General features: G+C 38.2%; 1 protein-coding gene across 3 annotated transcripts in view; it reads right to left on the bottom strand.

Annotated features, from left to right (window-relative positions):
* Nucleotides 1-14,872, bottom strand: part of GRIA4 (glutamate ionotropic receptor AMPA type subunit 4) — a 236,891-nt gene that overhangs the window by 89,618 nt on the left and 132,401 nt on the right. For all 3 annotated transcript variants that reach the window (XM_062020400.1, XM_062020399.1, XM_062020401.1), the window contains exon 4: nt 8,726-8,910. In XM_062020400.1, coding sequence (XP_061876384.1) covers nt 8,726-8,910 — 185 coding nt within the window. The remainder of the gene's footprint in view (nt 1-8,725; nt 8,911-14,872) is intronic.

Here is a 14,872-nt window from a genome sequence, read left to right as displayed (position 1 = left end):
TTTCCCTTCTATAAATCTGCCTAAGAGAACTATCGGAATTTAGGAAGAAGTAGCAGAGAATGAAGAACCAAAATACTACAGAAGCTGGTTGCCTGGCTTAGAGAACGATTTTTTTTTTTAGATATGGTTACTTGAGGTAGCCCAGATTGATCTGATCATTCTGGTATTGCTTCTAGCTGTTTCTGATGCAAGCATATTATGGGTTTGCAAGACTCAATACAAGCTGACACACAGTTCACCCACTCATAAGGTATTTTTATCTCAACAGTGCCTATAGGTGTGCAAACAGAGCATTGAGAAACAAATTAGCTCATCTGTGTAGATCTGTGCTTTATTTTGTGGCCCAACTCTCTGCCTGACTCAACAAACACAGCAGGACAGGCTGGGTACACACTGGAGAGGAACAAGCTTTGCAGGGAAGCTTCTGAAGGTTCTGGTAGACAAATTTACCATGAGCCACTCATGCATTCTGATGAAAAATCAAGCCCACAGGCTCCTGGACTGCACTGTTAGCAGTTTGAGGGAGGTGATCCTTCCCCTCTGCTCATCTGGAGTACAGTGTCTAGTGCCTAGATGTCCAGTACAAGACAGATGTGGGCATACCCAAGTGAGTCCAAAGAAAGGCCACAAAGATGTCTGAGGCCTTGAAGGATCTGTTATACAAGCAGAAGATGAGAGAAACAGGACTGTTCAACCTAAAGAAGAGACAGCTCAGGCAGCTCTTAGTAATCTGTATAAATACCCAATGGGATGGTGTAGGGCAGAGGATATCTGACATTTTCTAGAGGTGAACAACAACAGGACAAAAGGCAAAGGACACAGGTTGCAACACAAATTCCAACTAGATATGAAGATTTTATTTTACTTTATTTTTTTTTGCCATGAGGTGGTCAAGTACTGAAACAGGGCACAAAGGGGATGTGGCCTCTCCATCCTTGGAAGTATTAAAAATTTGACTGGATCAGTAACCTCATCTAAACTTTCCCCCTTGAGCAGTGGGAGAGTCCAGATGACCTTCAGAGGTCACTCCCAACCCCAATTATTCTGCTATTCTGTGTGTAAAATAGATGTGTTCATATCACCACTTCACAGTTTGAATCTCAGCAGAGGTGTTTGTGCCAGTACTTCAAAATCTGAATTTCAAAACTGGGTCCAAAACCTACCTAAAACCAAATCTCACTTTATTTGCTCTATGATGTTTAATATGTGCTGACAATGAGAACTGTGGCTGAAAAAGAAATGGGGGAACATAATTGTTAACTTCCTATTTCAGTATTTCATGCTTTTGAAAGCTTCCTTACGTCATTGTAAATGTCCTTTTGATACAGATTAACAGTTAAAAGAGAAAAAAAACAATGAAAGGGTAAAAGAAAAGGGCTAAAGTATTACAGTTAACAAAACTATCTATCACAATCTAAATGATTCTTATATTACACTTTTCAGCTTAATTGCAAAATCTATTTGGAGCACTGACTTCATTTTGTATCTGAACACATTTCTGAGCACCAAACAAACTGTAAGTAATAGCTGTGATATCAGCTATAGCTGAGCAAATGACAGTCTGCTTTTCCAGTAATAAGTGTTATTAGTGTCTAAAGAAGTAAAAAACCCCAAATGCTGTGGTAGAACAAATAATGTATGTTTTCACCGAAATCTTCAAAGTTATTTCTTTTGTTGTTCTTCAAATCTGACCACAATTTCTTCACTTTATTACACTTCATGCTTCCTTGCAAGTTAGCAAACAAGGAAATTACAAATGACTACCACATGTATTTACTGAAGGTAAATTATTCCAGCTACCTAAAAGCAAGTAAAACTTAAAAAAGAGTGATAGGACATTTACTTAAATGTGTGTGTTTTGTCATGTATTTTCACTCCTTTTCCTAAGGAAATCACGTTTGTATCACTGAGATGCCTCTATCAATTTTCCAGCAAAATATTTCTTAGCACATTCAACAATTTCAGCTATATTTGAAAGGAAGACAAAGCCTCTAGGACCTCTTCTAAGACATCTAGGACATCTAAGACATAAAGTCTGTACAATCCTTATTACTGCTTGTTTTGCCAAAAAGGGGATAAGAAACATCCAGACATTACAGCTCTTGTCTGACAGCTACTAGTCAGCACAAAAGAGTACCTATTTCTTGATTAGCCATAGTAAGTGCTATTTCTTGTTTGCTCAGTACATTTTTGGGAAGAATATTTTAATGGTGCTGGTGGTAATGGTGGTCTAAGAGAAAAATAAAGGCCAGAGAAACTAAAGGGGGTATCAGTCCTCACTTCTTACTATTTTAGTAGTTCTGAACATTGTTTCATTCTGCTGATTCTGCTGGTTCTTCAGATTGTACTGATACAAATTAAGCAAAGAATTAATACTAATCAGGATAAAATGAGAAGAAAATTTTTAAAAATGTAAAATATTAATTTTGTTAAATTGGGAAGCTTGACTTGGTGCTTCGTAAGTTCATCTTAAGTATCTGATATTAACTTTGTACTTTTTCAGTAATAAATAAAACCACATTTCTTTTGTAGGCATATTTATTTTGAACCATGAAGTCTGTATTTGAAATAGAAATCCAGTATATATATATATATATATGTATATATATACACACACACATATAAAAACATTAAAGTAATGATTTTGTCATTGTGGTAGTAGTCTCTTTATATTAGGCTGACGACTTCTAATTTTTGGTGAATAAGCCCTAAAATGCAAATAGATAACAGTATTTTAGAATGCAGGAAGAAAAACAAAAATAGAAGAAAAAGTAAGGAAAGAAAACTTCTAGTGAGAAGTGAGAGAAATATATGGGCCTGATTCCTGCTGTGCCACATGCAGTAAAGGCCCACTTTCGCCTGGACCTTTCAGATGGTGTACTGCTTGCTGCCAGCCCTAGCAGATTGGTTGGAAGAAAATGGAAATCACAATGCTACAGTGTGTTTCAAGTATTCATTTCATCTTAAGCAGAAATTTCTTTGTATTAAATTCAGGGGAGCATTTTAGAAACACCACTTAGAAAGAAGAGACACACAAGCAAAGAGTTTTCTGTCTCTCATTGACTTTCATCTTTTGATTCAGACAGAATATTTTTGTGCTTTTAAAAGACCACCTGCTGAAAGTGTCGTGAAAAAAAGGATGCTGATAAACAAGGACATAACGTTCCTTGGCAGAAGGATATGAATCACTAGAAATTCATTCTGCTATATAAGCAATATATGTTATATAAAACTGTGGAGATGTCATTTTGTCTTTCTGTGTCTTTGTTTTAGTTCCTTTTTTTTTTTCTATCTCATCCCAGCAAGCTGGAAAGGTAAAAAAGAATCTAATTTCATGAATGTAGGAAAATGGTGTTTTGACTGTTTCTAATCACTTATGCACTGCATGTAAGGGACTATAAAAATTTATTCTTAAAATGAAAAGTGTATGTTGCATTTTTTTTATTATGACTGTGTATGAACAGATGAAACAAAGAGCCAGGTAAGTAAACTGGTGAACACTTCATCAGATTTAGTGGGATTGCTTATGAGGTTCTAGAAACATTGTGTTAAGCATAAAGAGTCCTCCTTAAATGCTAAGAGTACATGTACTTTCTCCAAAATGGAAACACACTTTTTGGACATTCTAGGGAAGGCTGACATGAAAGAGGTTTTCATAAAATGATAGACTGCTTTGATTTGGAAGGGATCTTAAAGGTCATCTAGTTTCAACCACCCTGCCATGGGCAGGGACACCTTCCATCCTAATGTTCTTACTTTTGCTACTCCTGTGCAGCACTGAAACATACTGTTTTGGGTTTAGTTGGGGTGAACAGTCATGTCTTGTCAATCATTGTATCTCCTTGTATCAAGGACTGGGGAGCTGCATGGGAGCAGTCCATGCCCAGAGCAACACCATCCCCAGATATACAGTGGGTAAATTAAAATGAGCCAGGATCTGCTTACCCTCTGCAAAAGCAAGTGGTATGTACCCCTTAAAGTGGACAAGTAAAGAAACCACTTATGCAAGAGTCGTGATGTTTGTAGTCTGTCTTTCAGAGCCTGGAATTGCAGGATGATTCTATGATTCTATGATAAGATCTGACAAAGGAGTGTAAAGGAGTTATTTCAATCATAGGTAACAAAAAGGTTTTTCTGGTTATGACTGTTAGAAGACATCAAGGAGGTAGGGTGTTCTTTCACCATACCGAGAATAAAGTCTAACAAATGGCTAAAATGATCTTGGTATGCTTAAGTAACTGACGATTCTCGAGAGTAGGTGGAGATCTACTGACTCTGATAGGCTGAAGACACTGTCTTACACATGTATGGACAGAACACTCTGTGACCCTGCAGGAATAGGTGTCTTGCTCCAGTACTGTGTCTAAACAGTGCTTTAAGCTGAGCTGTGCCAATTGGCATGAATACAGAAATCAAGAAAACCATTTTCAATCACTCCCAAAAATCTCCAGTTACTGCTGGAGTATGTATGGTCTTGTGTGTGTAAGCACAACCAAAAAGATGGAGCATAGCTTTATGAAGAAAACCTTCACAGACCTGTGAGTCTTGGCAGAGCATTGAGAAGTAAGATCTGAAACTTCTTTTTTGGAGGAGGGGGTAATCCAATCAAATCAGATATAGACGCTTGGGTGCAGCCCTGAATTTCACACTGGCCCTGAATCCCCCTTTCTAGACCAGAAATCTGAGAATGAAGCTCCATCAAGTCTAATGTTAATCCTTAAATCATGTAAAGGTTTGGTCCTTGACCAAAACATGAACCTCACCACTGTAACATTAAAAGTTGAAAGGAAGATAGAAAAAAAAAAAAAAGCACATCTTGGGTGGTGCACAAGGGGAGCCTGGATTTCAGATATGTCACTGGGTTTCAGGAGAGAAATTCTCCTGAAGACAAGCCTCAGGTTCGGAGCATGGAGGCAGCTTCTACACACAGCAAGGCACACAGAGAGGAGAAAATAAATGAGACAAACTAACAAACTGAGAAAAATATAGGAGGCAAACCAGAAAATAGTAACATTAAAGTTGCACAAGAAATGAAGAAATAGCAAGGTGCTGTTTTTCCCAGCTAAGCAGCTGGGAGAGGACAGAGAAGACACCAGGTTATACAAGTGGGCACCAAGTGTGGGCACGGGTGCAGCACATGAGCTCACTTTTTTAACACAGATGGGGAAAAAGTCTTCAGTGTTCACTACTTGAGGTCCAGAGCCATAAGAAGTGTGAATGTGTATATATATGGGCAGTCACTCGAGAAGAAACCCACAAGCCCACAAGCCAGTTTCTCTCCCCTCATTAGCATTAGATTTAAGGGCAAAGCATGTTGAGTTACGGTCTCATTACTGAGATTTAATTACTTTTCCTAAATGTTCTGCAGAACATTTACTTGTACATTGCGAAGTATTACAGTATAGTCACAACTTAGGCTCTCAATTACAGCAGAACTAGGCAGGAAAGAAGTTGAGTTAATTAGAGTCACTGAAGCTTAATCAATTCCTCTGTGTATGCAGGGAAGAGTATGCCAACTTTTAGTCCATTTGTGAAGCCATCTTACCTGTCTGCTACAACTTATTAAAGCCTTCATGTAAAGGGGAAAAGTCAATAGTTGATATTTTGAAATGGTTGCTATTTTGCATTTTCTGTACTGGACTAGACTCTTTTTGCTTCAATTCCACTTTTGTCAGACTAAACGTTTTTTGTGGCCAAGAGTGTTCTGACTGCCCATCCTTAAGTAGCACTTGAATCTTTGAAAGCAAAGTGCTTTCATTTTGAAGGCCCAAACCAGCACCCCAGCTATAATTGCAGGTCAGCCTGTCTAGGAAGACCAAGACCTTCACAATGGAAAGTAAAGTTGCAGCTCTTCTGCATACATTGTCTAGCCTGGCTGTAATGGCACTCTTGTTTATACAGTGACTTTCTTTCAGAAGGATGAAAGGATCTCCAGATTTGTTGGGGAAGAAGTGTATTCTTATAATCTGAGAAAATTACAGAAATATTCTGAAATACACAAATTTCAATTTAATGGGTTCAATTGTAAATACTTATGTAGTTACATATATGGGCAGTCACTACTAAGAAAAGAAAAAATCTTCATGCCCCTAAACCAATTTTTCTCCCTTTGTTACCATAGATCTAAGGGCAAAGGCATTATACTTAGATGTGAATAAATAAGTGCACAAGTATAGAGGCTCTCATTTCCTGGGTAAAATTAATCCCACCCAAAATTATCCAGTAGCCAGATGAATCACTTCCTAGAAGTGACTGTATGACAGACTGAGGTACAGGTATGTTGTAAGTTAGGTATTAACTTCCATCCTCCATTCTCCCTGTGCAGTTAATGGAAAGAAGTCTCAATTAGCTTTAGGGCTTACACTACAGGGCAAGAGATGTTAGCCAAACTCACCAGATTTGATTCAGTCTGTTGAAATCAGGCACTTCATTTTTATGATGTACCATGCCTACATTGAGTACCTATTCTAGGCATGTAAAATGCAAACCTGTATTAAGTCATAGAAGATAAAAACCTAATCACATTAAAATCAATATCCAATTCAGTTCTGCATGATCTGAATGAAAAGCACAGGTGATGTTCCTCAAAAGAAGCTGACTATACAGCTGCCAATCTGGAAGGAAAATGAGTAGCAGTCCCTGGAGGCAGATAACACGTATACATTGAGATCAGCGAGATCCAAATGCATACTGGGTGACTTCATTTTGCTCTGAAACTGAGCGGATACTCAATAGATACTCCTACATAGGATGGTGGGTGTACTTCAAGACTTATGGTAATATAGCATAGTTTTTCTGTGTCACATTTCGAAGGCATGTAGAAGACATCAGGTACATACACAAAAGCGCACACACAGACTTGAGGGAGAAAGTACTTTTCAGAATGTATTTCAAAAGACCCTCAAATGGGTGTTCTGTTTTACTACAACATAGGCTGAACTGTGGGAGGATTTAATTATAAACTACAGAACTTATGTGTTACAATATAATGGCATTCAGAATCAAAAAAGATAGCCAGATTAATATCTATAGCAATGTGGCATCATCTATTCTTCTCTTGGCGACAGTCATAGAAAAGCCCTCGCTACATTTGCCATACTATTAATCTCAGTTTCCCTCCTTATCTTCTGCCAGTGACAGTGCAGCTGCCACACGTATTTCTACGAGCAGTTACACATCGCCGCGCGGCGAGGGGCGTTGCGCGCTCCCGTGCGCCTGGCGCGTTCCCGGCCCAGCGGCGGGGCGGCCCCGCGCCGGCAGGTGGCGCCGCGGCCCCGCGCGGCAGCGCGTGCGGCGCGTCCCGCCGGGCGCCGCCGGCCCCGCGTCACTTCCCGGCCCCGGCACAGCCAGCGCGGCCGGGGGCTGCTGGGCTTCGCCATCCGCCGCTGAACAGCGAGCTCACATATGGGCACTGTGTAGAGACAAATTACCGCTGTAGAGAGATCTGTGTTATAGTCACTTTTCACGCTCGTATGGGTGCCAACCAGTGCAAGCCAGTCTGTCTGGCCCAGCGTCGTCTTCATCTAATAGCAGCCATCCATGAATAACTGATGCAAGAACCTGACCTTGATTCCCAGTTCAACAGCACCTTTATAATACTGCTTTTCATGTCCATAAATACTCTGTTAAGGTAATTGTCCCAGCTTCATCTAGGATAGAGTTAATTCTCTTCCTAGTAGTTGCTACAGGGCTGTATTTTGGGTTTACACTGAAGAGAACGTTGACAGCACAGGGATCTTTCGGTTATTGCTGAGCAGGGCTTGCTCATCAAGGCTTTTTTTGCTTTGTTTGCTTCTCATCCTGGCCTGCCAGCAAGTGGACTGGGAACAGTGGGAGCATGGCAGAGTGTGTACAAGAAGCTGGGAGAGAACATGGCCAGGACAGCTGATCCCAACTAGCCAAGGACTATTAGCCAAAGGACATAGGGCATCATGCCCAGTATATAAACTGGAGGGGGTTGGCAGGGAGGAGCGAATCTCTGCTCAGTCTGCAGGTGGTGAGCAATTGCACTGGGCACTACTTGCCCTTGAGTTTTATTTCTCTTACTATACTTTACTCTTCTTACTGTTACGCATTCTAGTTTATTTATTATACTTGTCCTTATTTTAACCCACAAGTTTTGATTTTCCAATTCCACTCCCCATCCTATGGAGGTGAAGGAGGGAGGAGTGAATGGTGTTTCACTGCCAGTTGGGCTTGAATCACAACAGCAATAAAACTATCAGTTTAAATATGTGCTACAATAATTTTAAAGCATTTTATGTCTACAAACACATGGTCTATGCTATTTAGTGAATAGAAGGTAATACTGGATTCAAACAAGCTATTTTTTCCTCAAGCAAACCTCAGCTTTGCCCCATGAAGGTATGGACTGAGGGCATCTTGGCAAGTCAGTGACACCATGCTGTTCTGCCAGATCTAGGACCCTGATGCAAGACGCATCAGGCATGGAGGTGCTCGGATACAGGGCCAAAAGTGCAGCTCACAGACCTGCTGAGTGTGAAAAGGGGGGGGACTCACTGCACTGATGTGCTGGCTGTTAAGAATTGTACTGAAAAAGAAAATGGAGTGTGCAAGACTGTACAAATATAGGTCCACGAAAAAAACCAAAAAATAAACAAGCAATCTCATTTTCATTGAGCAAATAAACGAAAAACAATGCACAAGGGTATCTCATCTGGAGTTTCAGTAATGTGCTTACAGTGACATTAAAAGCAGGTATTACCTGTTCTAAGAGATTCTGAAGTCTCTCTATTTCACAGTCTATTACAAATTTCTTTTCTTGCCTTCGATCCAGATCTTCTAATAGCCGCCTGTAGCTGGCATCATTAAAATTCTCCACACAGATGGCACTGACTTGCCAGCTATTTTGTCCCGCTTTTTCCATAATAGCTTGAAGTATTGAATAACCTGAAAGAAAAGGATACAATACACTAGTAACGTGATCATTGCATTTTTTTTAATAGGAATTGTCCTTAATCAATATTATGTCTCTTAATATTTGCTCCCGCAGGGAAGAGAATGAGTGACTGCTTATAGCCCTACCTATGCCATTAGCCATGATCGGCGCACAGAATGCAATTAACAAAAATTGCAATCACTGGGATCAGAATGCTTGGAATGATTCTCAGCATTATGGAAAATTTTCCTATGATTTTATACACTTGAAGTCTTCCAGTCAAGCATTCAGCTTCTCAGACTGGTTTTGTACATGTTTCTTTATCTGTGAATTTCACAACACAGCATAGAAAAAATCCGAGCCTACTCAATCACCAGAAGTACTTGTATACTACAAAAGCAGTATGTTAGACATTCAAATGCTTCTTGTGTTGGGTTTTTTGACATTTAATTCAAGAAGTTTTTAGTACTTCTTAGTAAGCATTCATTTATAGTTTCTTATACATATACATATGCCAGTGTAGATGAGTGAATACAAATGATATCAATCTATTTCAGATACTCTACATAATAAATGTATACAAAATAATTAGAGGTCCATGAATGAAGGCATTATAGAAGCATTAATTACTACTACTGGCAGGATTACTGTGCTGTTTTGTTATTAGTATTAGATGCCCCCTTTGTCATCTTTGACCCCATTTACAGAAGGGAAAGGCAGCATCCTGTCTGAGGTCTCCACCTGAACATACATGGCAGGCTTCCTGCCTGCAGTCTCAGCATGCTTAGACCCATCAGTTCTTTGCCTTCTTCCCTTTCCTAATATTTTTTTCTCACCAGGGAGAGTATAGAGTCTCAGTATAGAGAGAGCAGAAGAGCTTGTATCATATATTAGGACAGCTTGCAAGTCTAGTCTTGACTTGCCCAGCCAACTCCTGAAGTAGAAAGCATGTATTATTCCATCTTTTACCTAGAGTAAATGTCAAATTTGTTTAAAGCAGTGAAAATTGCACACCTCAGATCCAGAGTTAACATTTTAAGAAAGACAAAGAGGACAGATATGTTCGTCAATAACATACTGATACAATGATACAATGCAGAGAAGATCCCCCTGTCTAGAGTCATTACACAGTAGCTTTTTACTCCTTATGCGTCTGAATCTTCTCCACTACTTTAAATGCAAGATGTCACCTCTTGAAATCTGTCCTTAGTGATGTGGCTACACAGGGGTGGTTCCTTTCTCTCTTCAACAAAAGGATCCTATGCCTGTGTACGGTGACCTTGAGCTGTCATTTGAATGCACTTGAAGATACCACTGCATGACAGATTCCCTGCAAAAAGTGCTATCAGATGCTTCCACAGATTTCAAGAGGAAACTCTGCAAGTGATGTTTCAGGAGTACTTTGAAATGTGCTGTTGCTAACTAATTATCAGAAGACCTGCAAAACCACTGAAATCCAAGTTTGCTGCCCATAAAGTAAAAGTAGATAACAGCTTTATCAGAATATGAAGATTTTAGGACAACTGAGAAATTGATTCTCTTGAAAATCAAAGAGTAGATATTTCTATGCTACCTCTATGACATCTGCAGTTCCAGAGATATTAACTTAAAATCTGCATCTTATTATGACACCATACACCTGCACTCTGAAATAAACATATATATTTTTTCTCCAATTCAGATGACATACTTAAGATAAAAATACAATTATAATGAATATAAAAAATGCATAACACATTTAATGGTATAAATGAGACGTTTATTTTATAGAACAGTATTTTATCTTAGGAAAGAAATTTAAATACTTGATGGATTGAGTGTTAAAACATTTCTGTACTCAGCATATATATTTTAACCCGATGACTGTTATTTTTTCAAAGAACCATACAGCTTTCCTGTTAATTGCTGCATAATTATTCTGCTTTTCCTGTTGCTATATTCAATCACCCTTTTGCCTGTAATTATCTCTGCAAATCACGACGAGATTCTTTCCCAAACATTGTTATTTCTTGCTTCATTTCCTATTCATTTCCATATATAGATATACATTAAAACTGCTCCAGTGTTACAGGGGTTCCTGTTTCATTTACACTGTGGCTTTGACTTGATCTTTGCTACAAAGGCAGTCAACATTTACTTAATTCAGCTTCCTGACACAAATTAACATTTTCTTTGATTCAGAATGAATGGTGTTTGAAACAGCAGTTGACATCCTCTCATTCCTTTCTTATTTTGCTTGGACAACTTTACTAAGATATGTTTTGATCAAACTGGGAATTTATCCCAGCATAAAGCATGACAAATATCAGAAAAACACACAGAAAAGCTTTTCTTCTACCTTGGATCAAGGTTTGACTTGTCACATTTCATTAGCAACTGCCTTCATTTAGGCATTTGAAGCTTCTCTAGCTGCTTGTCAGTAGCTGGCACTCTGATGTAGGTTTTCATGTTAGCATGTCTTTCACATATAGCATAACGCAGATAAACACTAGTAACTGGATATGACGCAACATCTCCATCAGAAGAGTTCAGAATCCCTGTGCAAGCAATCAGTGGAATAGGCATCTATTCAGTGTGTAGGAACAATTTTTAATGTAACAGACTGACAAAGGTGGAGTTTATGCAGAATGAATAACAGCATTCACAGAATGCTTATTTGTCCAAAATAATTGGCTACAACTGGCAGAGAGAGAAAAAATGTATGTACTGCTGAAAATATTTTTTACGGAAAAAAATCTGAAACTAACCTGGAATAATTCTCAGAAATAGAATGAAGCATCTCTAGACAAAATCCTTAAACTTCCGAAAGATATTTACCCAAGTAAAGACGGCAGACACGAATCTTACAGCAGCCATCTCAAAGGTATTTATTTTCTGGTTATCTCCTATTTATCCTCAGTTATGCTATAGAGAGATGAATGATTCATTTTCTGGACTGCATTCTGTCCCAAGTGTTATGGAATTCTATTTGTTGCATGAAAGAAAACTTAAAAAACCCAGGGTAACTTATATCAGCTGATATACATAATCAAAGTTGTTCAAAATGACACTATTTTAAAAATAAATGTTTAGGGCTATGCCAATAAATAAAAGAAAGATATGTTCTCAGAAATATGTGTAGTAACTATTTCTAAGCAACTAATTCAACCTTGAAAAGAAGATAACTGTTTTGTCAAAACCCACAAATCGTGTCTAACCATAACCAGTTGAACCCTGGAAGTCTGTACGAACAAACTCCTGGTCCTTCCAGGAGGTTTTTGCTTGGTTGGAGTTCTTTTTTGTTTTTTTCGTTTGTTGTTTTTAATTAGCAAGTCTATCAATAAGATAAAACAACAGTACAACTGTCTGGAAGCACAGATGAAGTCCTTCCCAAGTGCACAGACACTATTTGCAAGAATGGAATCTTTTTCCTCTTCATCAGACTATGATTCTCGGGAATTTTCCTCAAATGACCTAGGATGAGAAGTCTGCCATCTTCTTTTTGTAAGTAATTGCTCAAATGTAGATACTATTGACAACTGCTTAAGGATCAGAAATACCAATTCATGCTCAATATACTGGAACCAAACCAGAGACAGGGAGAGTCTGCAAATATTTTAGTTTCTCTAAACTAAATATTTTAAACTACACTAAATATTTTAGTTTGCGACCTGATCTAGGTGAACCTACTTCTGCAGGGGGGTTGGACTAGATGATCTCGAAAGGTCCTTTCCAACCCCTACCATTCCATGATTCTCAATCCATCCCTACTTGCTTTTCTGTTCTCTGGTTAGGTAGAATTGTAGTGACCTAATGCACTGCTATTTTTTTTTTTTTTTCAAAAATGGTATATAATACAGTCACTATGTTGGGAAAAAAACACAACAAACACAACCACAGCAAAACCCATGAGAATGAAGTTATGCTATTTATTTTCCGGTAAAATCACAACTGAAGATGCCTACTGCAGAAAGTCTACATATTGGGGTTGATATCACAGCTAAGTACCTTTCAAACAAAATCTCAGACTTTTCTTTTTTTTTAACCCCACTTCCCTCATTCCACACTCCATAGGCATTTTTCCATTGCAAAATGTGTTAGCCACAGAAAATCAATCCCAAAGGTTTTCCTGGTCTTATATATATTTAGAGAGAGATGAGTACTTTTTCAGAGAGTTTTAGGTATCTTCTGGAGGCTGAAGCATGTAAAACATTTGACCAATTTTGGTACTTAAGAACACATACCTTAAGTGCAGGAGTTTGCAAGTCCAGGACTCCTGCTAGTCACTGCAACATTGCTGTGATTGGAGCCTGTGTACAACAGCCCTCCACCCAAGTAGCTGAAATCATGAGTAATCTTTTGGATTTTAAAAGTTCAATGGCCTTTCAGGGGTTTTTTATTTGTCTTCTGTTGTACCAGCTAGGCTTTCTCCTATCCAATTTTGTTTTAGAGGTCAATGACTTAATTTCATTTATTTCCATTTAAATGAAAAAAAAAATCCAATATCTAAATCTCTTCAATGTGTTCAGAATAAACTGAAGAGATAGAGCCAGAATAAACTCAATAGATAGAGGAGTATTTTCTTAAATTATCATTCTGCTGGAGTGAACACGGTTGGCTTGTTTTCTTTCCTTTTCTTTCCTTCTCACTTGCTTTCACCAGAAATATTTCAGTGATCAATTACAGTGTTATAATTAAATTCCAATAACTTTCATCTTGCAGCAGCCTTTTCATTCTGGGAAACCGTTTTCCCCACCCCTATAAGCACATGTAATCATTCCTGACAGCCTTGCCTTGGAGACAGATAGAAAAGTGACTGATTGCTCCAAACAGTAGCACCACCAGGAATAAGTCATCTGGTTCTGGAACTATTATTATTAATTTTCTATGATAAAAAAGGATGTATTATTTACATATCATTACTGTACTCTGGCTAGCAGAATGACTGTACTGAATGACACAAGTTAACAGGTTAATACACTTAGAAACAGCATATGCAATGTATTTGTTATGGTCCCAGGAGTAGAAAGCATCTCTGATGAACATGGGTTGTTTCCAAAGATGGGCATCATCTACTGGACATTACTGAAATGCAAATTCATCATCTTTCTTCTCCTTCTGGTCCAATTAACTTTCAGAGAGGAATCAATCCCATTCTCAAGATTAGCTATGATCTCAATGGCCACAGACACTGTAATAGTTTTATGAAAGCTGTGTCCATCTGTTGCGCTTCATATTATGATTAGTAGAAGAAAAGAATTTGTTATAAATCCAACACACAGTAGAAGTGAAGAAGAAATGATCAAATCATTTGGTATGGATAAGTCAATATATTTGGCCTTCAGAATTGGAGTCATGTCACTTAACTCTAGCTGTCTACAAAGTAGTTGCATAAATTAATAATCTGAACTTTCAAAGGAGATATATATATTCTTAGTCTTAGATATCTATCTTAGAGGTGTTTTTCTCCAATGAAAGCCGAAGGACTCCAGACATGAGGCTTAATGAAAATACCTACTATTTATCTAGATAAATCTTGGTGAGATGAATCTAGACATCGCAGTAATGAAAACCATTCAAGGAATTTGCAGTATGAATGATGCATGATGTACATTCATCCACTAACTACAAACATTGAAACTCAAGTACATTTTCCTGATTATGATTAATATCTTTTTATTAACATATGGGTTTGTTTGAAAATTTTGCTCACTATACAGCTTCAAGAATTCAAACACAACCAGTAAGATTCCTAAGCTCCATCATATAACCTTTGACATATGGTAACTCGTTCTCATGTCTGATTTTGCCTGCATTTGGAGTTGCATCCAGAACATTCAACAAAAAGTACATCCAAACTGTTCACTTTAGATATAAGAATGAAAGCTAAAACTACAGGTGTGTTTTGAGTCGTTCTTTGGTCTGATTCACAGAAACAACATATAGATTGGAAAATAAGACAGGGAGCTCAAGAAATAATCCCATCTATTCCTC

This window comes from Colius striatus, chromosome 1, assembly GCF_028858725.1.
Source record: "Colius striatus isolate bColStr4 chromosome 1, bColStr4.1.hap1, whole genome shotgun sequence".
NCBI classification, from domain to species: domain Eukaryota; kingdom Metazoa; phylum Chordata; class Aves; order Coliiformes; family Coliidae; genus Colius; species Colius striatus.
Note: the sequence above shows the minus strand (reverse complement) of the source record. Positions and strands in the feature narration are given on the sequence as shown.